The sequence below is a fragment of the Periplaneta americana genome, chromosome 16, assembly GCF_040183065.1.
Source record: "Periplaneta americana isolate PAMFEO1 chromosome 16, P.americana_PAMFEO1_priV1, whole genome shotgun sequence".
NCBI lineage: Eukaryota > Metazoa > Arthropoda > Insecta > Blattodea > Blattidae > Periplaneta > Periplaneta americana.
This window is the reverse complement of record NC_091132.1, coordinates 174,983,086-175,010,154: the sequence shown is the minus strand read 5'-3', so window position 1 is coordinate 175,010,154 and position 27,069 is coordinate 174,983,086. Positions and strand designations below refer to the sequence as shown.

Here is a 27,069-nt window from a genome sequence, read left to right as displayed (position 1 = left end):
TGATATCTTCTTCTACATTCAATCGTCATAAAGAGTATAAATGTCAAACATCTTTGATAAATGTGTCAAGAAAATTCGCTGAGCTGCCGATTCCAGCGAAAAACTCGCGCGAGGTTTTTGCCTCGAACGAGAATTTCTTCTAGTGTGTGGACGTCCATTTGAATCCATGTTATCAATTTTTTAATTTTCTCGCAACACATTTCTCACTGGCGAAAACTCTGCAAGTGTGTTACGGGCCTTAATCCCCTGTAATATATTAGTTATTTATATCTGTCTTTCCAACAGAAAGGCAATTTATCGGATCTCCATGTGACTGGGATTAAGAAGGAATGCGTGGACCACGGCTATGATCAGATATCAGAGATAAAAATCGAGGAGACTGCAATCCCACTTGATTTTCCTGCGGTGAAATATGAAGCTCAGGTGAGTGGAGCTCTAGGGATGTGCTGGTTTTGATTTTGCCCGTATTTAATTTGAATTAAGGAGACACTCTGGTGAACAAAGTGAAAATTTTAGGAATTGTTTTTTTCCATCTAATATATTCGTACTTTTATCCTGCCAAAGGAATTTGTTCAATCCCGCTTTTAAGTCCTTTTGAAAAAATTGTTTTTATAATAGCTATATGGGCATTAGAATGAAAATAGCACTATTAAATTACAATTGAAAAATGTAAAAATTTTAGGGATTTTGTTTTAATTTAAAAAGTAGCATTTGTATGTGTACTTTCATTATGCCAAAGCAATTTCTTTAATTACGATACTAATTGATTCAAAAAAACTATTTATAAGGCATAGTCCGGATCAGCTTACTTAATAACCTAAGGATGAAACCCAACCATTTTTCCACTATTACTAAATATGCTAGTGGATTATAGTGATTTTTTAGCTCTCAGGTTGAAGTGTCCTTTACGAACTTCGTTTCGAATTTCGGGTACTGACAAATAATACAACTGGCAGTTGGTTTACAGTAAAGCAAACTGATGAAAATGTAAGTAAGTAAATACATTTTTAGGTTAGGTCTGATGAATCGTAAACTCTTCAGTCAAAGCAATAAATTTCATGTTGCCTGACGAAATAAATTGTAACATTAGTTCATAATAATCCTAATTAGCAACATAATATGCGAGAAGTCTAGAAGGAAAATATACTGCTACATAAATAAATTATTGAACCGTTTAGGAAACACCTCACTACATAAAGATGGGATGTGGTAAATAAGTAAGAAATTGTTATTGCTAACAATATATTATTATTATTATTATTATTATTATTATTATTATTATTATTATTATTATTATTACGTTGTTGTTGTTGTCTAGTGCCTTGCATTTGGCAATGAAGCCATTAGCAGGCGTGCTTTCCAATACTTTTGAACTGTAGTTTCTTCTGATCTTAATGCTTCACAGGTCTTCAAGTGGTCTTCATTCATTTCTGCTGGATCGTTACACAGGACACATATGGGTGAAGCTGAGATACCTATTCTGTAGAGATGACTTGCTAGACAGTCATGATTTGTCAATAGTCTGAAGGCTGCAACTGCTGTTTTCCTTGGTCCCTGGGGGATTATATCTAGGTTGGGAAGTAGTGTAATCCATTTTTTGTCTTTAGCATTTGATTCTATTTCTTGTAGGTATGAATGAGAAAATTTTGTAGTGATCAAGCGTTTTATTGAGGAATATGAGAAATTAAATATAGGCTTTTGTTTTATTGTTGTGCCTTTCTTTGCAAGTGTGTCTGCGGTTTCATTCCCCATGACTCCACAGTGTGCTGGAATCCATTGGAGACGGACAATCTTATTAACTTTTTGGAGTTGTGTTAGCATTTTGTAGCATTCTCTTATTTTTGTTGACTTCTTTGTTGCATTTGAACATATTCCCTGAATTGCAGCTTTAGAATCTGAAAGAATTACTGTCTTGTTATATTTATTTAAGGGAAGATTTAATAATTGTCGGAGAGCAATGTGTATAGCCTCTATTTCACCACCATAATTTGTTGTGTCTCTGCCAACAGAATGATAAAAGGAAAAATGTGTACATGTAACTCCAGCTCCAGTAAGGTTTTCTGTTGTTGATCCATCAGTATATATGTGTAGCCATTCTTCTGTAGGGTATCCACTATTGATCGTTTCCAGTGCTAGAAGTTTTTGTATTTCTTTTGGTGTGTCTGATTTTATTATTTTTATTTTTATTATTATTCTTATTATTATTATTATTATTATTATTATTATTATTATTATTATTATTATTTCAATACGTACCATTGTGATTTTACCCACTTTGGTGATATCTATTATTAGTTCGCAACACTGAAGAGAGACTGTCAAATTAGGCTTTCAGGAACTACTCTTACGTGACCCTCATTATATGTGTGGGCAATAGAATTATTTGACTACTTTCAAATTCCAATTTACTATTTTCGTCAACTATTTTGGCCCTATTATTTTGTAATATATATTGTCAAATATTTATGAAATATTGCAGGAACGAAAAATGAAACTAGGAGTTATTTCTCTATATTAATTTAATTTGTTATACTATAGTTATTACTTTTCATGTCGGTAATCATGAGGTTTTCATAATGATTTTATTTTAAAATATCCCTTCATTAATCCTATTTCGTTTGTTATTTACAGGAAGATAAATTTAACGTGAATACACTAGCACACAAAGATAAGCTTGATGTAAAGGCAGAGAAATGTGAAAACTTCTCACAGAGGTGAGTTTAGTATGCTTTTCAAACTTTCCTTAATATCAGTGGTTCAGGTAAGTGGTATTGTATTGTATTGTATTTATTAACATTCCATGGTATTCACACATTATTTACAGCTAGAATATGGAACAAGTCAAAAAACTTAATACTATTATCAAGTCTTAATTTATAGTCGCAATCTAGATGAAATATATGTAGACGAGATTTACAATATAGTCTACTAGTACAACACAATGTTTTAGTATCAATTTCATGAAGTGTTGTTGAATGTCATGAATTCACCTACAGAATAGAAGACGTGAGAAATTAGGTACTTCTTTAATTTGGCCCTAAATAATTTTATGTTTTGAGTTTCATTTTTTATATCGATAGGGAGGCTATTACAAATTTTTACTGCCATATAACGCACCCCTTTTTGATAGCATGATAGACTTGCCGATGGAGTATGAAAGTCATTTTTTGACGTGTATTTATGCTATGAACTGTTGAATTAGTTACAAAGTTTTCACGATTACATACGAGGAAGATTATTAATGAAAAGATACACTGACAAGCCATGGGCATTATTTGTAGTTTTTTTTTTTAGAATAATCCTACACGATTCCCTAGATTTGGCACCTACTATTATTCTAATTACTCTTTTTTGTAATAGGAATATACTGTTACTATCTGTGGAATTTCACCAGAATATTAATCCAAAACTCATTACCGAGTGGAAGTATGGAAAGAATATTGTTTTTAAGGTATCGATATTTACTATCTTTTGCTTAGATCTAGTAGCAAAACAAGCTGAATTTAGTTTGGGGGTAATTTCCTTAATATGATTTTTCCAATTTTACACATTATCGATTTTTAAGCCAAGAAATTTGGTTGTTGTTGTTTCTAATAGGGAGCTATTGTTAATTATTGCGCTAGCAATTTGCAATGTTGAATTTGGACAGGATTTAAATTGATTTATGTTAGTTTTGTTACAATTTAATACTAATTTATTGACTGAGAATCAGTCACATATTTTGAAGAGAATTTCCTCTGTTGAAGATTGGAATGTGTTGGAGTTATTAGCTGTAATTACTGTAATTGTGTCACCTGCAAATAATATGGGTTGACCTACGTCTTTTATAAGGGGGGCAAGATCATTTATAGACACTAGAACAAATTTGATAATGCTATAAAAGGTATAGTGATGCCGTACATTCCCTCTCCTAAACAAGAGCAAACTATATTTCTTTATTATCGATAAGAAATGGGGTAACAGCTCAAGAATTTCGAGTAGAAGCACTTACTCAGACATAATATATCTCATTGTTTTCGAATTGATTATATATGTCAATGTTTCACAGTGATAGGCTACAGTATCTATTTCGTTATAAAGCTCTCATATATGCTAATGGGACTTAACTGATTTCAGCATCTTGAAGAATGTAGTTCCAGAAATAAAGCGAGACATTTCTGAAAATTGTATTTCCACACACAACTCTGCCTCCGAAGGAGAAGTTGATGCTAATATTAATGGTATTTTGCTTAAGGAAGAAAACATTCTTGATTCTAGCATCCGCAGTTGTCGTGAACATAAACGAGACAAGCCATACAAATGTGATAAATGTGGAAAATGTTACAATCGATTAGGATCCCTCAAAACTCACGCACGCCAGCACACTGATGAGAATTCATTCTCGCAGCCAACACCGCTCAAAATTAATGCAGCTAAGAAGTCATTAAAATGTGATGTCTGTGGCAAATATTTCACACAATCAAGTAATATGAAAGTGCACGCACGGAAGCACACGGGCGAAAAACCATTGAAGTGCGATGTATGCGGAAAATGCTTTTCACAATCAGGACATCTAATTGTACACGCACGTATGCACACTGGTGAAAAACCTTGGAAATGCGATGTGTGCGGCAAATGTTTCTCGCAATCTGGTCACCTGAAAGTACATGCACGTACTCACACGGGTGAAAAGCCATTAAAATGCGATGTGTGTGGTCTGAGTTTTTCAGTGAAATGTCATCTGACGCAACACGTCCGTGTGCACACAGGTGAAAAAGTATTCAAGTGCGATGTTTGTGGGAAACTTTTCCTCCAAGCGGGACATTTGTATTACCATGCACGTACTCACACGGGGGAAAAGCCTTTCAAGTGTGGGGTCTGTGGCAAATGTTTCACAATTTCAGGGCGGCTTAAAGATCACGCACGTATGCACACTGGTGAAAAGCCGTTCACGTGCGATGTATGTGGGAAAAGCTTTTCGTTGAAGTGTACTCTCAAAATACACGGACGCTTGCACACAGGTGAAAAGCCGTTTAAATGTAATACCTGTGGGAAGACTTTCGTTCAATCGTCACACTTATATTACCATACTCTCAATCACAATGGTGTGAAGCCATTCAAGTGTGATGCGTGTGGAAAATTTTTCTTGAAACCAGGATCTTTGAGAAGTCATGCGCTCCAGCACAGGTGAGAGATATTTTCACGATCAGGACATGCCTAGCTCCATGCTCATCAGACGCCAAATAGTGCGAAAAAAAATCGAGTTAAACTACGTCCAATATGGACGTATTTTTTAAGTCTATGCTTGACAGCAAACATGTGAATGGACATTCAAATTCTGTACATGTAAATATTTATCAGTCTAGAAAACGCATAAGATTACACTTTGGGACTTTCTAATTTTAAAGGCATGTTGGTCCGATAAGTGCAATATCAATTAATGAGTAACTTTAATACAGTCGATACTTAATAATACATTAAATCTTTATGTTACAACAAGAGATAACATTTATATGTATTGACAAACGTTTTCGCCAAATGGATTGGTATTACATATAAATGTTATCTCTTGTTGTAACATAAAGATTTAATGTATTGTTAAGTATCGACTGTATTGAACTTGCTCATTAATTAATAAAATTTTGTTCCGTGTGTTTTCTTTTATAAAAATAAAGAACATATCTGAGAGTTATTATTCCTCAGTGTTAGAGAAAACAATTTTCTAACAGGATTCTGTAAATAAACATCATTATCGTCATAATATTTTCTGGTTGTCATTTGATCTGTTCTGTTCTAGTAGTATGATCTTGTTGATCATCGTCGATATTCATTACTTCACAGTTGACAGCTGTATGGCAGGTGTACAATTATTGATTTTTCGTTTCCATTTTTTGGTTATGAGCGTCCTAGTTTTGTTGATGGATCTGTACGTCATCAACTATGTTATTTACTCTTAATGTCTAATATCTATGTTTGTTTTATGTTCTGGTGTAGAAAATCGTAGTAATGATTGCAAAGATTTAATTTGTGGTGCTTCAAGTTTCTTGGTTTCTCCTTTATTAAATATGCAGACTTCAGTTCCATAAGACAATGCTGCTTTGAGGTAATATTGTGTATTCTTAATTTAGTTTCAGATGACATCTGCTTTCCAAAATGTCGTCTGATAACATTTGATATGTAGTATCTTTTTAAAATGATACCAAGACCTGTCTCTTCATTTGAGATCAGGTTTCCTACATATGTTAATTTTGACACATATTCTATTATTTTCCCATATAATTCAAATTTTACTCTTTGAATATTTTTGCCACACATTGCCATAGCTTTTGTTTTTAGAAGTATGGTAATAATAATAATAATTTATTTAATCTGACAGGATTAAGGCCATAAGGCCTTCTCTTCCATCCTACCAGATAGCACATATAAATACAAAAAATAAATACAAACACTGATGAAAATGATACAACTTAAGTTAAAGCCCTATAGAGGGTCAACAGAGTCAAAAGTACATTATAGAGCTCTCATCGAGCTAATACAACGAAAAGAAAGAAAACAGAGATAGCAATGATGTTATTGATAACTGACAATAATAATAATAATAATAATAATAATAATAATAATAATAATAATAATAATGGTAGTAGTAGTAGCAATAGTAACAATAATAATAATAATAATAATAATAATAATAATAATAATAATAATAATAGTAATAATAAATACATTACATATTAATTTTCAATTTTACAACAGCATAGTTACAATATTTACTATATGTCATGGGTTAAGGTGAAGTTGCGCAACCTGACATGTGTTCAACAAACAATTCCACGAACTAGAATGTGATTTTTTAATTTAAATACCATATTCTTTAACAGTTAAACTTAATAATCCATTTTGAATCTTGCTTACACTACTTTTAACACTTGAATATAAGTAATTGATTAACTAGCGGACTTACTCGTGTTAATTATGTAAGTCTGTGCGGCTTACAGCTGTTTCGATGCTTCATCACACCATCCACCAGGCTCTGAGGATGGTGTGATGAAGCACCGAAACAGCTGTAAGCCGCACAGACTTACATAATTAACACGAATTAGTCCGCTAGTTAATCAATTAGTTAAACTTAATTGATAGGCCCATGCTGCCCTCTTCAAATCATCTTGTATATTTTATTATCATACAAAATTAAAAGCAAAACCTTTCCCCTTAGTTTGCAAAGGTCATAAAACAGTAACGACGTTTTTCAGCCGTGACTCAAACGTTTTGTGTTAAAAGCATTGAACTCGCATTCATAATAATTAGTGTCGGCCCCTCTGCCTTAAATAACAGCATCCATATACCTCGGCATGCCTTCAATCATGTTAGCAGTGGCTTTTTCAGGAATAACCTCCCATTCTTCAGAAATAACTGTCTCAACTCCTACAAATTTTTTGGTGGCTGGTTTGTATTCGTAATACATCCGAGCATACCCTGAAAATGCTCAATTGCATTTATGCTTCACTCTCTGGTGTTCATCGTAAAACCACAGTTTAGTATATACAGTTGCGAAGCTCAATACTTAATAAATATGCATACATAAATAGTTGCTGACCACCAGGATCGCTACTATCGCCTCAGCACAGACCCTTTCCCGAGCAGATGATAATGTATGTTCGGGTTTTCTATTTCAGTGTATGGAGCTCAGTGAAATATTATATTATAACTTTATTGCGTATCATTGCTAAGTTTTGTTTAGTGTCATGTGTCCATAAGTTCCGTTTACTTCTTATTGCATAACTTGTTGCAGAAATAATTACAAAACTGTGTTATTTTATTGTGAAGAGAATTTTTACATGTTAACATAATCTATTCACATCAACATTTTAAGTTTAGAACCGAAGCTATTTTGAGGTTTAATAAAAAAGAAGTAAATCCCGAAAAGACTAAGTATATGATTATGTCTCGTGACCAGAATATTGTACGAAATGGAACTATAATAATTGGAGATTTATCCTTCGAAGAGGTGGAAAAATTCAAATATCTTGGAGCAACAGTAACAAAAATAAATGACACTCGGTAGGAAATTAAACGCAGAATAAATATGGGAAATGCCTCTTATTATTCGGTTGAGAAGCTTTTGTCATCCAGTCTTCTGTCAAAAAATCTTAAAGTTAGAATTTATAAAACAGTTATATTACCAGTTGTTCTCTATGGTTGTGAAACTTGGACTCTCACTTTGAGAGAGGAACAGAGATTAAGGGTGTTTGAGAATATGGTTTTTAGGAAAATATTTGGGGCCAAGAGGGATGAAGTTACAGATGAATGGAGAAAGTTACACAACACAGAGCTGCACGCATTGTATACTTCACCTGACATAATTAGGACCATAAAATCCAGACGTTTGGGATGGGCAGGACATGTAGCACGTATGGGCGAATCCACAAATGCATATAGAGTGTTAGCTGGGAGGCTGGAGGGCAAAAGACCTTTGGGGAGGCCGAGACGTAGATGGGAAGATAATATTAAAATGCATTTGAAGGAGATAGGATATGATGGTAGAGACTGGATTAATGTTGCTAAGGATAGGAACCAATGGCGGGCTTATGTGAGAATGGCAATGAACTTCCGGGTTCCTTAAAAGCCAGTAAGTAAGTAATAAAAAAGAATTTATATTGTAATTTTAATTGAGCACATCTACCTTCCTTAATGTGTGTACAAAATGGTAAGTCGCTGGTAGAAAAACAGAGGGAAGACTCTTAAGACAAGGATCGATACACACATTGTGATGTTGACAGGAGTTTTAGTGAGTACAGAGCAATTTTAAGAAACAGTAGATTAAGTGGAACATTCGAAATTTAATCAGTGTTTTGTACCACACGCTATGAAAACAGGCAATTGTTGTAGAAAGATGAAGATAAATGAACTGCTTTACTTCGGTAACTTTTAGGTTGTTAAGTTTGACCGGAACTAAAAATGACCTGACAACCAACTTACAATGTCGCAGGTATAAGGAAGGTTGTCCTAAAGGGTGGAGTAGGTTATTTATTTCTTAAATGTATGTCAGTAATAAAGCCAACAATAAAGAGACAAAGAAATGTCGAAAACATGCCTGGAAGAATAAATCTGATAATCTTCGGAGTTGAACAGCAATTAGAAACTTTTGAAAAAGTGTATAAAGTATGCCACAGGATTTTTAATTTAGAAGTGAGAGAAGATCACATCGAACAACTGTAAAAAAAAAAAAGAGGCCCTATAATTTTAATATCAAATCAGTTAAGGCAATAAACTCTTCAATTGCACTTTGTATAAAATTACAGTAACAGAAAATAATAATATTGGTAAAATACAGAATTTCTTTGTATTATTTTGTGCGCCATTCTAAATTTTCCTCCGTATTTTACCCTATATTCTGATAACTTTGTAGCTCATACGTATGTACAGTATATATTTAGTCTCCTTTTAGTCCATATAAATCCTAGCCCGGCTTATTACTAATAATAGCTGTATTAGTAAGTTACGTAGTTTTTTTTTTTAGAAATAGCAAATCCGATTGAACAGAGAGTAAACTGATAATCGGAAATTTGAGGATTAATGAGAAAATTGAGATGTCGATAAGTAAGAACAAACAAATGAAGAAGAAAATGAACTTCAAATTTGTCCCACTAGACTGCCTTAAAGCAGTTGGTATTTACAATAATGTGGATGAACTGTGATTGAATATATTTGTCCTGAAATTGAGGTTATGTTTTGACCACTACTATGCCATTGACAGAGGGAAGTGGTGAATAAAATGCGGAACTAGATCTGGATTTAAGTCCACATGTTGTTGCTAGGTTTAGAATGGTCCCCATTAGTATACTTGTATTTCCCTTAGGACAGCACAGAGAAAAAAACTGCGTAAGTGATCAAACAGATATGTATAAATCCTAACCCTCGTTGGTTCCGTGAGTTTCCAACAACGAACAGGCCCTAGGACTAACAATGGCCGGACAAATTATATGTGAAAACAATACTTATTTATGTAGTTTAAAGGAGATAAGTAGCCTATATTTTACTAGTCGAGGAAGAGCATTCAAGGACGACGATTTTCGTATATAAGTAAGGTATGTATTTAGGGTGGGTTGGGTCGGTCTACAGATCTCTAAGTGATCAATTCTATTTGTACTAATGAATACTTTCATTTTATAGTTTGAGTGATTTTGAAAAAGGCAAGAAGTGGATTCCTGTGATTTACAATTACCCATATAATTTTTTTCACTCCCATATTTTACGTAATAATAATAATATATTTCTTCATTTTACATGATTTAATATCAGATCTGTTGGGAGAATCGTCGATTATTATTTTATTTGTTATGTCACTTTTGAATGAAACACATTTTCACTTCCCTAGAAAAGCAACGTCACTGATGGACCTGTCGCCAATAGCAACCAATACTATCACGGTAAAATAAATTTATTTCCCTAAAACAAGCTAATAAAAGCATACTTATGACAGTGGGTGTGAAAAACAAGCATTATTATCGTACTAGGAATTGGCTTTCACAATAATATACAAAAAGGAATCTATTTTTCTAGCCAGTTGAAATGTTAAGTTTAGATTGTACCTATTTTAAGCTGAGTGATACTTTGATCCTTAGTAAATTATTAGACTGTGTAAAGCGAAATTAATGGGTACTGCAAAAATCTCCAAGTTATCTCTATCTATTATTACTTTAAGTCCTCCACATAATAGTGAATGTAATTTTCATAAATTTAGCATGTTTATGATCATCAACGAGCTTTCTAACTCGATGGTAATTTAGTGCTTTTCCACGACATTCTTGATCACAAACAGTTCATATGCTAAAGTTATTCGATATCATTGAATTACCAAAATAAGGTCATCTCAAATTCAAAACGACAAATAGAACTGGGAATACTTCGAGGATTTATAATCTGTGCAAGGTATCTGTGTTACTCTGCTTATATAATAATTTTCTTACATCATATATATTGATTTAGCTATTACCTGTTATTGATGTTAGATTAAATTTGTTTTTCTACATAGGCCTATTTACTTTTCATTCAACACGCTAAACGCATGAACGATCGTAATTTGTTTGATGTTCAATATGTTTTACCAAAGATAATGCTGACTGAAAATGTAGTAATTGATACTGTACGTAAATCTGTGTGAAGACTACAGGATAAGTTTCAGAATACGGATCCCCTCTTCCCTCAAAATTCCAACCATGTGTACACAAAATAAATTGTTGGCATTTAAAATTGCCTTTTCTTCAGCCTGATGATGCATATTGGACAATCACAGACAAATCTACTTTTTTTTTGTATTTTAAGATAATCTTTTTCTCCGAACTACATCCTTTGCCTATGCCCACAATTGTCTAAGAATGTGCCCTTTCTTCCAAGGCATACCAAAAACCTAAACTAAACCAACTTGACACCGATTCGACCTTACAAAACTCGTTTTTTTCTCTATGATCTACAAGGATACACGCGGAAATAAGTGTGATCATTTTCCGCAATTTGCGAACATATAATTCGATGCATATTAATTGAGTTATTCGCTCTCAATATTAGTAAATGATTTCTAAAGTTGATAAGCAAGATATTCAGACGTTATATTATTATATTCCTAATTATGCATATCGAATTCATGTTTGACAATTAATGATTACGATTGATATACGTTGTAGATATAAATACAGTCGTACTATGTTGCACATAAATTTCATCACATTAAAACTCTAAAACAATACCTAAATGTTGCTAGAGTCTTATCATTCCAAGGATACCTAAATCTAGAGGCATATTCCCGAGTACAAAGTCCTTACGTGAAGGGAACTTACAATGCGGTAATTACTGTGAACAATCGATCATATCGGAATTAAGGTTATGTATTGAGTAATTAATATTCAAGTTCACCTTTAACAGCCAGTATTTGTAATTATGGAGAAATATATCCGACATCACCAAAACATTTCGAAAATAAACATTTCCATGATAAGTGACATGCCAAATAGAGAGTGCTTTTCTGGTAACTAGCTAACGAAAGAAATGACGCAATACTTTCGAAATTGAATTATCACACTTTGATTAATATAACAATGAAGTATTATTAAGAATTGCAGATAGTTATCTTGCAAATAATCTAGGAACTGATGCTAAGTTTCTTCGATATTTTGTATAGGATATCATTTGGGATATATTCCGATCTTCCAGAAATATTTTATATTGCAATTACAAATTAAGCTTTAATCAACAACTGACATTCGTTTCAGATTCAACTCTTTCATTTGTGATGGACGGAATCAAGACAGAATCTAAGGACTACAGCTGGGTAACACAAGCAAGTGATGATTCAGATGTAGATGAGAAGAAGCCCTTATTGGAGGTAAATAAGCATGAGAAGATCACAGGTTTCTTCTTTTAACTGCTACATGAACTTTATTGCTAGTGGTTTTATAAATGTTGTTTATTTGTAATTTATTTCATATGCTAATGAATCCTATATACAGGTTTCATAACCTAACATTATTACATATACAGCCACATGGACAGGTGTCGGCTACACATTGTGAGGCAGTTATACCTCCAATTGAACAATTTGTTGAAAAAAATTGGAGTGAATTAATGAGTAAGTTAAATATTTTGAATCTGAGTAACATTTTTGCTATTATTTTTGTATATGAGGGACAGTTGCTACGTTGAATTGAATTGAATAAATAATTATTCGTGACGTATTTCATATTTTACAACAGAATACAACCAAATTTACGTTTTTCCTCGAACTAACACAACACAATACAACTTCTAAAGCTGCTTAATATATTGCACATTTATGATATTATCTTTGTGTTCAACAGGATCTGCTTGTGACTAGGATTAAGAAGGAATGCGTGGATGACAGCTATGATCAGACTTCAGTGATTAAACACGAAGATAATGCGGTGCCGATTGATTTTGCTGAGGTGAAATGTGAAGTTGCGGTAAGTGGTGCTCTTAGGGTGCACGCTTGTATTTTTACAATATTTAACTTGTATTAACCCTCTCAACCTATCAGGTCTAAAATTACTTATACCTTACCTGGAGTATTTTCTGACACCGAACAATTTTGCTAATCTCTAATTAAATTTTTGTTGTCCTCTTATTATTTTATATATATGCCATGTGATGTTTTGCAATTTATTATATTTTTGTCCATTTTTTTGATACAAGGTGAACCACACTTCCTTTATCTCCATTGTTACAGGTATCACAAAAAGACAATTTCGTCACATCTACGAGTAATAACAATAATAATAAATAATAAATAATAATAATAATAGTAACAATAACAACAATAATAATAACAATAGTAATAGTAATAATAATAATAATAGTAATTGTTTTCTGCAGATTTTATTTTTCAATTGAGGACGTTACCCTAACAATCGCGTATAACTGAAAATGATGTTCTGAAATAATTGAGTTTAAAAGTTAATTGACTTTCTGTATGTGAATAACAATTACCGTATATGAAGTTTTATATATTTCTTAAGTATTATGTCTGAAACTATATCAAGAACAGGGAAACAAAGTACGAGAGGGGGATATAAGACATGTTTCTTTTCAGTTCTACATACGCCCTTTTTAAGGTGAACTTTTTAATTTCATATAAATCATGTGAATTTATATAAATTTGACTGAAATATTATAAGTAGGCCTATAGTGAGCAAAACTGTGAGAAATGAGAACTAATTTGAGTTTTACTCCTAAATACACAAAAATTAAACATGTTTGTTTTTTTTTAGTAGGTTATTTTACGACTCTTTATAATCATCTTACGTTATTTAGCGTCTGAATAAGATGAAGGTGATAATGCCAGTGAAATGAGTCCGGGGTCCAGCACCGAAAGTTATCCAGCATTTCGTCATATTGAGTTGAAGGAAAACCTCTACCAGGTAACTTGCCCCGACCTGGAATCGAACCCGGGCCACCTGGTTTCGCGGCCAGATGCGCTAACCGAGTTCAGTAGAAATAAATAAACTAAACATACATCTTCACATGGAAAGTTCCAAATGAGATAATAGCCACTGTTAATCCTACTAATGATATGAAATTATTACAAAAAAATGGAATCAGCCAGCAAATTCACTTTTGGTCTCTAGCATGCATCAGATGTTTCATCTTCGGATACAACCGCAAGGCTTGCTACTTTCGCTTCTTCCAGTACATCTTCGTACTAACTTCTTACTTATTCATTCAAGAAGGGAAATAAATCTCTAATATCCCTTTCTTTAGCTGGATTAATGGGAACACGTTTCATTCAAGGAGGGGTTAGATTCCTCACTTCATTAGCGTCATAGTCTTTCTTCCACAATGTAAACTCACTGAACACATTAGAGTAGTTCTTAGAAGTTGATACTTTTCCTGAAGGCTCACAAAATATTTGACGGTATTTCTGGAGTTGAAACACAGATTGCTTACTTTTTGGTTTTTTCAGAACATAAATGCTTAGTACTTCAGATCAGTCTTTCAAAACGGAGCTGTCCCGTAACACCGTAACATTTCACATTTTCTTAATCTTCATGCTGTACAATCCAAAATTTTTGTCACATTCCGAATATCTGCGCCCTTTTACTGGAAATATATACACAATTTTCTCATTATATACGTTGGAAACCCATGAAATAAATTACAGGAATTTGAAATTTTTATTTTGTTCCCCTGCACCATCAGAGAACATCACAATGTTCTTGGATGGATGAGATTTCATCAAATTCTCTAGAGCTAGCTGCACAAATGAAATAACAGATTCAGTGTTTTTTTTTTTTTCTTTCTGTTTGCAAAAATGTATACATGTAGCTCTTAGAATATCTAGTATGCAGAAACTATTTTTCGTCAACTGATAAAAGAACATCTGTAAATTAAGAAAATGTAATCGCCCTAAAAAGGGCGTGTGGCACTATATGCCGTTGTTAGGGTGACGTCCTCAATTTTTAACTAAACATGACATCATTCTTACGCACTTACCACAACATTTGTTACAAAACATACGACTTTAGGAACTTGATTCTTGACAGGTTAATTCTGCATCCCAATGTACAGAATTTACGTGAGTGGCGTGATTTGTAACAATTGTTGTGATAAGTGCTTAAGAAAAATGTAGTTTTGTAGTTAAAAATCGGAAAAAAAATATATATATATATAAATTTTTTAGTAGGTTATTTTGCAACGCTTTATCAACATCTCAGGTTATTTAGCGTCTGAATGATATGAAGGTGATAATGCCTGTGAAATGATTCCGGGGTCCAGCACCGAAACTTACCCAGCATTTGCTCATATTGGGTTGAGGGAAAGCCCTGGAAGAAACCTCAAGCAGGTAACTTGCCCCGACTGGGAATCAAACCCGGGCCACCTGGTTTCGCGGCCAGACGCGCTAACCGGTACTTCACAGGTGTGGACTTACCTCTTTAAAACTAGGTATATTTCCACTAATCTTAAAATGTATTTGTAGCTATGGACTTGTAGGAGGTTCATTGTCAAAACAAATTATCAATTGTTCAGTGAACTTGTAAACATTTATATGGTTAAGTACTCTTTGTCCCTTGTGGCAGCTCACGAATGGTGAGAAGATTTCTAAATTGCTACATATGTATGAACGAAGCAACTATGGAATTCACAACGCACTTTTAACTTCAGAATACTAATTAAAGAAATGATACTCCTGAATAGTTCATTCTATATCTGTAATATTCTTTTACTTTTAAAACTAAAGAATAATAATACTTTAAAACAACTTCAAATTAGTGTAACTCTGAAAATATTGAGAATAGGATTCATCTTTATATGACATTTTTGCTCAAAATGTCTTTGAAATTATGCTACGTAAGTGGTGGTAACTTTCGTGATCCGCTCTGCATATGACGTCAAAAAGGATACATTTTAACATAAATAAAATATGTTAAAATCTTAAAAAAATGACTTAGGACACTTTTTCCATTCGCAGTAACTTAAATATTATCCAATGTACAGTAGCGGAAAAAAAAAAAAAAACTGGACCGACCCTTGTAGCTGATTTCAGAGCCTTGCTCACTCCAGAGCACGATAGACTGGTAACTAGACTTTCGTGGTTCTAATCCTGCCTGGGAAGGAAACTTTTTTTTGCTCCTTATTCAAATTTATTCCCAATACTTTTCGATTGCTGGTAAAATTCATGTTCTGGGAATAATAAGTTAATTAAGTAGTAAAATACCACTGCAATCGAAAAATATTGGGAATAAATTTGAATAAGAAACAAAAAAAAAAAGTTTCCTTCCCAGGCAGGATTCGAACCACGAAAGTCTTATTTACCAGTCTATCTTGCTCTGGAGTGAACAAGGCTCTGAAATCAGCTACAAGGGTCGGTTCGGTTTTTTTTTTTCCACTACTGTACATGCACACACCTGTATCAATACCTCACGCTCATGGAGATGTTTAGAACGTACTTTTCATCCATGACCTATTGACGATGAGAGAATGAAAGTTTGGTTCGTATGAGACACACTATATTGTGCATAATGCCACCAAAGTTATGTTGGTTTTGGCATAACTTAATACGTGGGTGTTGATATCAAATTTCAAATATTCGTTTTATCAGTTAATTTTCGTGTCAATTATCCTGAACTGTTTGATGACTCTGGTTTTCAAACCTCACTGTAGGAATGCTGTTTTTCATTTATTATTTCCAGGAGGACACATTTGACGTGAATAGAGTAAAAGACGAGGCTAAGACACAACAGCATGAAGTCTTGAATGAAGGGTGAGTGTAGTGTGTTTTTCATTTTCAAACTTTTCTTGATTTCACTGATTCAGGTACATGTAGGACATAAATTTGGTAATTCTCCATAAAAGGGTCGTTCTCCCACCTAAAGAATCATTCCGTAAATAGGATTAATAGGGTGGGGAGAATCAGGAATGGATTTAGGTCTAGTCCTGCCCTTAGACAGTTCTAAAATTTGCCGCCTCCTAACTCTCAGAAACAGTTTGTAAGCAGCTACTGTACAAGTCATACTTACTTACTCACTGGCTTTTAAGGAAGCCGGAGGTTCATTGCCGCCCTCACATAAGCCCGCCATTGCTCCCTATTCTGAGCAAGATTAATCCAGTCTCTATCACCATATCCCACACCCCTCAAATCCATTTTAATATTATCTTCCCATCTACGTCTCGGCCTCCCTAAAGATCTCTTTCCCTCCGGCCTCCCAACTAACACTATATACATTTCTGGATTCGCCCATACGTGCTACATGCCCTGCCCATCTCAAACGTCTGGATTTAATGTTCCTAATTATGTCAGGTGAAGAATACAATGCGTGCAGTTCTGCGTTGTGTAACTTTCTTCATTCTCCTGTAACTTCATCCCTCTTAGCCCCAAATATGTTCCTAATCACCTTATTCTCAAACACCCTTAACCTATGTTCCTCTCTCAAAGTGAGAGTCCAAGTTTCACAACCATAAAGAACAACCGGTAGTATAACTGTTTTATAAATTCTAACTTTCACATTTTTTGACAGCAGACTGGATGATAAAAGCTTCTCAACCGAATAATAACAGACATTTCCCATATTTATTCTGTGTTTAATTTCCTCCCGAGTATCATTTATATTTGTTGCTGTTGCCCCAAGATATTTGAACAATAACTTACTGGAATCAAAATACATACATCTTACTTGTGAATTATAAAGATTTCTGATCAAGCACATCAGATTCGATGCAAAGAAATCGTATACAAAGTCCGCCAAAAAGTATATATACTGTATCATGATATTGTTGCATTATGCCAACGGCGAACATTTTGAACATCTAAAGTAACCATATGTTTAACTGAAGAGAGTAATAATGTGTGATCAGTATTTAAATGTAAACAAACACATAATAAATAGCTTTCATTCCTTAAAGAGTGTATACATTTTTTTGACGGACTGTATATTTTCAAACTTATTCATTGTTGAAACGAAATTGACTTGTGAAAGGCAGGCTGTGGTTTATTTTTAAGCATTGATTTTGTTGTTGGTGTAATATTATTACGAGTATTTCTTCTTCGATAAGAAGTATAAGGAAAATAAACTCCAACTCTTTGTGGAATAAATTTATCATATCGAATTATATAGTGTACATGCTGTAAAGTCATTAAGTAGTATTGTTGCAGACAAGTTTTATTGGAAATGTAACTGAGAGTTGTGATTACTATTCATAACGATAATATAATAAACACACAACCAATTTGGTTTTCAACAATGCATTTTTGTTTATAAAAGCAGTTAAACTTAAGCACTTTCACAGTATAATAACATGATACTGGCATTGCAATATACGAGTACCTATGGAGCTCGACACTTTCCTATTACTCTCGCCACGACCACGATAATGCGATAACAAAATCAGGGGCGTATTTTGCGGGCTACCGGGGCTACCGGTGGTAGCCCAAGGAAATTACAAAAGGAAAAGTTTATAATATAACATAATGTAATAATTTTGTATTATTAGTTTTACCATAGTAATTAAAATTAAAGTAATTGTTAATGTTGTGTAATAATAGGGTCAGTGGTAGCCCAAACCCTTTAACCAGTATACGCCACTGAAATATTTAACCTGTTAGTATATTGTCGTACTTTACAAATTACGTGCGAACGTTATGTTGAATCTGAGTATCCAGATTATGAGGAAATGGAGTTACATGAACATATTTTGTTAATGAAAAGAAAAAGTAGGCCTAAAATTAAAGCCAAAAATATCTGAAAATCACATTGCATCTTACGAAAATAAGGGCGAGTTTTGGACACTGGTTTCGATTTGAATGATGATACGTTTAGGCGTTATTTCAGGTTGAATGGACCTCAGTTTTTTGGCATTCATGATATGATAGAGGATTCTTTGCTATGTTCTGATTTAAATTATGTAAACTGTTAAGACATATAGATACATTATTTCAAATGTTTAATTAATACTATTAAATCTCATTAAAATAAAATATGTCAGCCCTACTTATTTCCAGATAATCGGATATTTGTCTCCAGTTATCTTCTTTAAGTTTCGTGTTTTTATAGTCTTCATCCCGTGTATCATATAAATAGGCCTACGGGTGACATCGTACAAGTTCGATAAGTTTCTGACTGCAATTATCAGCCATCTTTCCTCATTTTCAAATAAAAACAATAGAATTCATCGCCACCTATGATATCTTTTTCTTCATTCAAACGTCATAAAGAGTATAAATGTCGAACATCTTTGATAAATGTGTCAAGAAGATTCGCTGAGCTACCGATTCCAGCGAGAAACTCGCGCGAGGTATTTGCCTCGAACGAGAATCTCTTCCAGGGTGTGGACGTCCATTTGAATCAGTGTTATCAATCTTTGAATTTTCTCGCTAGCGAAAACTCTTCAAGTGTGTTAAAGGGCCTTATGTTGGTATGGAATGGCATTGCGCGGTAGAGCTTCCGAAGTCTTGGGTTCACGTTATATTTGAAATCCAAATTTGTTTGTTTCGGACTTTTTTTGTGTATAGCTGTGTTCCATGGTGATAACGATTTGTATTCGTGAATCTCTCATATTCTCTAATTGGAATCTTTAATTTCAGCATCTTTCAAACTGACAACAATGAAATTCCTGCACAAACGAAGCGAACAATTTCTGAAAATTATGTTGCTACGGGAAACTCTCCCTGTGAGAGAGAACTCAATACCAACGTTTACGACCATTTGTTTGAAGAAGAAAACAATTCGAGTTCGGATTGTCGGAGTTCACTGCAGCCTTTAGAAAAGAGACACAAATGTGACTTCTGTGGAAAATGTTACTCCAGATTAGGGTGTTTGAAAACCCATGTGCGCCAACACACTGGAGGGAATTCGTTCTCAGAGACTGGACCGGTCGATGTCATGCAGCACGTGGTGGAAAAATCGTTCAAATGCGATGAATGCGGGAAATGTTTCTCACATTCAGGGCGTCTGATAGTACACGCACGTATGCACACGGGTGAAAAGCCTTTGAAATGTGACGTTTGCGGGAAATGTTTCTCGCAATCGGGAAATTTGAGGGTGCACGCACGTATGCACACGGGTGAAAAGCCATTAAAATGCAAAGTGTGTGGCAAATGTTTCTCGCAATCTGGACATCTCGAGGTACACACTCGTACTCATACCGGTGAAAAGCGATTAAGATGCGATGTGTGCGGTTTATGTTTCTCAGTTAAGTGTCACCTAACACAGCACATGCGATTGCACACTGGTGAAAAACCATTCAAGTGTGATGTTTGCGGAAAATCTTTTATTCAATCTGGGCATTTATATTTTCATGCTCGCACTCATACGGGTTTCAAGCCATACAAGTGCGAAGTATGTGGCAAAACTTTCTCAATGAGAAATACTCTGAAAGTACATCAACGCCTCCACACAGGTGAGAGGCCGTTTCAGTGTCACGTCTGTGGTAAAACTTTCGTTCAATCAGCGCGTTTGTACCATCATTCTCTCCAGCATACGGGCGTGAAACCATTCAGGTGTGATCTGTGTGGAATATCTTTCACAAGTTCAACATCTTTGGGAATTCATGTACGCCAACACGAGTGATCAGGACATCTCAACATTCATGCTAATCGTCAACCAGAGACCAAATATTGCCAAAGAAGTGACACTGTATAGAGATGAATCGACGTTCACATTGTATGCATGCAGAAAAATATTTCGCAGCTTAGAAATCACTTAAGATACAATCAGGGACAAAAATGAGACTAGATACTTTCGTGTGTGCTTTCTTTTAATAAAAGGAAACTACATGTACCTATGGCAGTAACTAAGTAAAAAGACAATCCTATTTGGAGAAAGTAGCTTTGAGTTTCGCTGAGATTTTGGAAGTGAATATGGTTGAATTTGTAAGGAATTTTAATTATTAAACGCAGGCACGCCATTTCGGGTGAATATTACTTATGTCCCGACCACAATAGGAGACATAGGCCAGTTTTACACTAATCCTAAACATATTTAGTATAAGTTCTTGCTTGTGAGCCATCCCAAACCCCGACCTCAACTCCTAAGAGCGCCAGTCCTTATATACCTGTCATTCAAGGCCTACTGACAAATAAAAGCAATTGACAATAGATATCTCAGTCATGACAACCTCATAAAATATCCTATCAATTGAATAATAGATCTTGCTACGTACAACATAATTATATTATATTATTGTCCATTTTAGCGAGTACTGACGACCACTGCAAATTACGATAATGTGGTGCAGGGAGCATTCTCTTTTGGCACAAGGATGATTTATGTAACATGTTTCTAAATTAGTCTTTTAAATACCACTACATTCTTTAATATAATTTGGTCCAGGGAGCATTCTCTTTTGGCACAAGGATGATTTATGTAACATGTTTCTAAATTAGTCTTTTAAATACCGGTACATTCTTTAATATAATTTGGTCTAGGGAGCATTCTCTTTTGGCATAAGGATGATTTATGTAACATGTTTCTAAATTAGTATTTTAAATACCGGTACATTCTTTAATATAATTTGGTCCAGGGAGCATTCCCTTTTGGCACAAGGATGATTTATGTAACATGTTTCTAAATTAGTCTTTTAAGTACCAGTACATTCTTTAATATAATTTGGTCCAGGGACCATTCTCTTTTGGCACAAGGATGATTTATGTAACATGCTTCTAAATTAGTCTTTTAAATACCGGTACATTCTTTAATATAATTTGGTCCAGGGAGCATTCTCTTTTGGCATTAGGATGATTTATGTAACATGTTTCTAAATTAGTCTTTTAAATACCGGTACATTCTTTAATATAATTTGGTCCAGGGAGCATTCTCTTTTGGCATAAGGATGATTTATGTAACATGTTTCTAAATTAGTATTTTAAATACCACTACATTCTTTAATATAATTTGGTCCAGGGAGCATTCTCTTTTGGCACAAGGATGATTTATGTAACATGTTTCTAAATTAGTCTTTTAGATTCCAGTACATTCTTTAATATAATTTGGTCCAGGGAGCATTCCCTTTTGGCACAAGGATGATTTATGTAACATGTTTCTAAATTAGTCTTTTAAATACCGGTACATTCTTTAATATAATTTGGTCCAGGGAGCATTCTCTTTTGGAACAAGGATGATTTATGTAACATGTTTCTAAATTAGTCTTTTAAATACCGGTACATTCTTTAATATAATTTGGTCCAGGGAGCATTCTCTTTTGGCATAAGGATGATTTATGTAACATGTTTCTAAATTAGTCTTTTAAATACCGGTACATTCTTTAATATAATTTGGTCCAGGGAGCATTCTCTTTTGGCATAAGGATGATTTATGTAACATGTTTCTAAATTAGTCTTTTAAATACCGGTACATTCTTTAATATAATTTGGTCTAGGGAGCATTCTCTTTTGGCATAAGGATGATTTATGTAACATGTTTCTAAATTAGTCTTTTAAATACCACTACATTCTTTAATATAATTTGGTCCAGGGAGCATTCCCTTTTGGCACAAGGATGATTTATGTAACATGTTTCTAAATTAGTCTTTTAAATACCGGTACATTCTTTAATGTAATTTGGTCCAGGGACCATTCTCTTTTGGCACAAGGATGATTTATGTAACATGTTTCTAAATTAGTCTTTTAGATTCCAGTACATTCTTTAATATAATTTGGTCCAGGGAGCATTCTCTTTTGGCATAAGGATGATTTATGTAACATGTTTCTAAATTAGTCTTTTAGATTCCAGTACATTCTTTAATATAATTTGGTCCAGGGAGCATTCTCTTTTGGCACAAGGATGATTTATGTAACATGTTTCTAAATTAGTCTTTTAGATTCCAGTACATTCTTTAATATAATTTGGTCCAGGGAGCATTCTCTTTTGGCATAAGGATGATTTATGTAACATGTTTCTAAATTAGTCTTTTAAATACCACTACATTCTTTAATATAATTTGGTCCAGGGAGCATTCTCTTTTGGCACAAGGATGATTTATGTAACATGTTTCTAAATTAGTCTTTTAAATACCGGTACATTCTTTAATATAATTTGGTCCAGGGAGCATTCTCTTTTGGCATAAGGATGATTTATGTAACATGTTTCTAAATTAGTCTTTTAAATACCACTACATTCTTTAATATAATTTGGTCCAGGGAGCATTCTCTTTTGGCACAAGGATGATTTATGTAACATGTTTCTAAATTAGTCTTTTAGATACCAGTATATTCTTTAATATAATTTGGTCCAGGGAGCATTCTCTTTTGGCATAAGGATGATTTATGTAACATGTTTCTAAATTAGTCTTTTAAATACCGGTACATTCTTTAATATAATTTGGTCCAGGGAGCAATTTCTTTTGGCATAAGGATGATTTATGTAACATGTTTCTAAATTAGTCTTTTAAATACCGGTACATTCTTTAATATAATTTGGTCCACCCAGCATTCTCCTTTGGAACAAGGATGATTTATGTAACATGTTTCGAAATTAGTCTTTTAAATACCGGTACATTCTTTAACAAATCAGTGAAAAACAAATGTGAATATAGGATGTGGAGTGAGTACGAAATTATTTTTTTTTACTTTTTGGCGCATCATTTTTACGTAAATAACAACAAATAAAAACTAACATACCACATAACATTATTTCAAGAAATACAGGAAACAAGCATGAATAATATTCACCATTCTTAATGATCTTGTGATAGAAAAAAAACCTACGGAATAGAAATTACATACAAATGTGCGTGTAATAAACAATAAGCAAACCATCTTCGATTAATCATTTCAAAACAACGTGAATATAGCGTGGATTGTGTAGGAAAATAATTTCTTATATGTTGCTCGTGATATGCATCATTGTTAACTTATGAAAACAAATGAAAATTTACATGGCATATAAACACTATTTGAAGAAAGATAGGAGATATTAAGTAATATTCATCGTTCTTAATGTTCTTTGGATGGAAAATAACAATGAAATATGTATAAAATAGAAATTACATACAGGTGAGCATATAAAAAACAGTAAGTAGAATTATATTTGATTAATGAGCGTAAATTACTCCAGGTTTAGTGTAAGAGTGGCCTATATCTAACGATGTCTCCCAGCACATTACTTAATTTAAAAACAAATCGTGTTAGAAGATTGAATTTGTGTATTTTCTCTGAAACTTTCCAAATATACTATAATTTGGTCCAGGGAGCATCCGTTTTTTGGTGCAAAGATAATTCGTTTGGCGTGTTTCTTAATTGAAATTATGAAATGGTGTTCCTGTGCTTAACATTTAATGAATTTTTTTCTGAAAATGCATTTGAAAAGTTAATAGGAAGATTTTATAGGAAAATGTTTAAGTAAAGGGAATGTAGTAAATTACGTAATGGAAGTGCAAAATTGTTAATTGTAGTGAAGGAAAGAAATGTAGGGACATGAAATACACGATACGATATAATATGAAGAACTAAAACTTGTATTACTTCAATAACCACTTGAAATAGTGAAGTACTACAAATAATAATGAAATAAACTCATAAGTAACTTCTTTTCAACGACCGCCATTACGCTAGTCAGTACTGACAACATCACTAAACAAAAATCACCAGACTTTGTATATTATACACAAATTCGTATTTATAAGGCATAATTAAAACCTAATCTAACCTGTTTGAGATTACTATATGCAAGACATAGCAAGAGTAAAACTTTTGTAATGTCACAAAGTTATGATGGTATGACTGGTAAAACAGTTGGAGGTGCATGCGTGGTGTAGGTAGAGAACTGCCTCAGCACTAGTTTAACCACACATTTAAAACAGGATTGTGTAATTAAACGCCATATCATTACAATATCTGAAACGAAACTCTTCCCATAAGGCTATCAATGTCTGAAATTTCTTACATTTTCATACCAATTAATCTGAAAATTTTAACACATAGTCCATACAATGTGGAAATGCAATACACAAATTTTTACTTTGATATTCCAGTTAGCTTACTTATAATTATTTTTTTGTTGTTTCTTTAATACTGAACTATACTTGTCCCAATTTTCAACGTTTATAAGATTTTTTCTTTAAATTTATATATAATTTAATACTGATACATTTTGTAAAATATGACACAAGCTTTTCATGTTTTTCCAATTAGTTTTTGAGAAAAAATATTTACCTTTTTAATTATTGTTATCATTAGAGCGGTGCAGACGGAGCACATGACAGACAGAATGGCATCATAGCAAGGGTTCCGATGTTACTCGGCGTGTTCCCTGTGTACAAGCGACGGTCATGTATACCTTATTTTATTTCAAGGAGTGCAGTTCGGTGTTCAAATAAGCCACCGAACTGCACTCCTTGAAATAAAATAAAGTATACACGATGTTGACGTACAGACGACACAATAGAAATGACACAGTTCCCTAACGTTTCTGCAATTAATTTTCTACAGATATTTTAATAAGATTTCAAAATTACAAAACTAATTAACCATTTCATCCTAAACAAATAATATACTTTATACTTTACATGTATGATTTCATACAGAACGCAAACAAAATCACTGTTTATTTGTAACGGGTTCATGATATTCTGTTCGCAAAAGCACTTGAACAGTTGTTTTCTGTCTTTACTTTTCTTTACAATGAGTGTGATTTATTAATGCACATGTGGTACATTATCAGGTTTCTTCCAAGTGTTGTTACAATGCACAACAAATGACATTTGTAAGTTATTAACAGAAAACGATTGTCGTCTATCTGGTAACATGGCCTTATATGTGGAGAAGCTTCTTTCTATGTCTATTGAAACAACTGGGGCAGACGTAAAATCCTGTACAACATTTTTTTCAACTTCTGTTAGTTCTTCAAAGGAATCCTTGTCTCCAGAAATACTGTCACTAATCATGCAGAGTTTATAATATCCACTATTTTTTTTAACATATTGGTTATTTTCGCAGATATTATTATACCAATTTTATCGTCTACTTAAGTCACTTTCTTACAGATATTTCGCAATAGGGAAATCTGATCAACCAGTTTTGTACCAGACTTTTCTAAACGTGTTATACAGTCAGGAATGGAGGCTGGATATATACGTAATAATAAGGCAAAAGAGAATATTAATTTCATTATATTAACTCGATAAGATTCTACAACAGTAAGTATGTGAAGAGGAAATAAAAATGTTGCCATTAAGTTTCAAGGGAATAGAGAATCCATTTGACGTAGCATTACAATAGCGGTGTGGGAGTGGAGGAAAGATCTTCCCTTGTCGCCTGGCTCTGCAAGCCACTGCAGCGAAATATGGGTTTTAAACAGCGGCAGTTTCCCTCTGCTTCCCTTCACCTCTCTACCCCCTGACCGAGCAAGAGACACTCTCTATGATCTGCAGATCCCAGGACGACTTTGAATGCAGTGTCAATTCCAATACAACCGACGCGCAAAAAGATTATGCATAAGATAATAGTACATATTCCCGGCCAGATGAAATATAAAGCAATTTACCAATAAAAGCTGTAACAATTCTTCTACAAATTAAAATAAATATTATTTTTATTTTCCTGTCAAAGCAGGGAGTGCTGCAGCTCCGCAGCTCTTATGGACGGGCCAACCCTGGTTTTATGTTTTTTCAGTACTGACGTTTGCTTTACCACGCTGTACCTACTGCTTGCAGCTATCCTGTGTACCGCAGAGTCAGACCTCTGCAGGTACACAAGGTGAATTTACAACCCTTGCCCTGTTGCCGTTGTGTCGAACAACTGCTCCCTTTGCACTGCTCTAATTATCATTATTTCCGGTTGGTAATAGACCTATTTATGACTGTTACAATTCGGTTGAGTGTTTGAAGTGAACTTAAAAAAAGTGTGCATTATAGACAAAAAGTACTATATAATCATTATTGTATCATGTCCGTGGATTCACCGAACTTAAATGCAGGAAGAAAGACAGAGTGATACATTGTGAGTTGCGTCACTAATTTTGCCATTACCGATACAACTGACTGTGGATTTCAAATAACCATTTTTGATATGTCTAATTCATCAGTTCATCTTTCAAACAAAATAATTATTTTTTAACATGATGAATGTCTCTTCGAATTATTTTGAGAGGCTAA

The 27,069-nt window shown here is 33.7% G+C and overlaps 2 protein-coding genes across 5 annotated transcripts in view; both read left to right on the top strand.

The window, feature by feature from the left end:
* LOC138691990 (zinc finger protein ZFP2-like) overlaps positions 1 to 5,372 on the top strand; it is a 13,479-nt gene extending 8,107 nt beyond the window's left edge. For all 3 annotated transcript variants that reach the window (XM_069814708.1, XM_069814707.1, XM_069814706.1), the window contains exons 3-5: positions 286 to 423; positions 2,632 to 2,714; positions 4,117 to 5,372. In XM_069814708.1, coding sequence (XP_069670809.1) covers positions 286 to 423; positions 2,632 to 2,714; positions 4,117 to 5,170 — 1,275 coding nt within the window. In that variant the 3' untranslated portion in view covers positions 5,171 to 5,372. The remainder of the gene's footprint in view (positions 1 to 285; positions 424 to 2,631; positions 2,715 to 4,116) is intronic.
* A 5,436-nt stretch (positions 5,373 to 10,808) lies between these two features.
* Positions 10,809 to 27,069, top strand: part of LOC138691988 (zinc finger protein 234-like) — a 36,514-nt gene continuing 20,253 nt past the window's right edge. The window contains exons 1-5 of one of the 2 annotated variants that reach the window (XM_069814705.1): positions 10,809 to 10,908; positions 12,246 to 12,358; positions 12,831 to 12,953; positions 16,677 to 16,747; positions 19,565 to 20,806. In XM_069814705.1, the coding sequence (XP_069670806.1) occupies positions 12,266 to 12,358; positions 12,831 to 12,953; positions 16,677 to 16,747; positions 19,565 to 20,549 (1,272 nt within the window). In that variant the 5' untranslated portion in view covers positions 10,809 to 10,908; positions 12,246 to 12,265 and the 3' untranslated portion in view covers positions 20,550 to 20,806. Of the gene's footprint in view, positions 10,909 to 12,245; positions 12,359 to 12,830; positions 12,954 to 16,676; positions 16,748 to 19,564; positions 20,807 to 27,069 lie in introns of those variants that run through there. The other variant, XM_069814703.1, reaches the window with a different exon arrangement.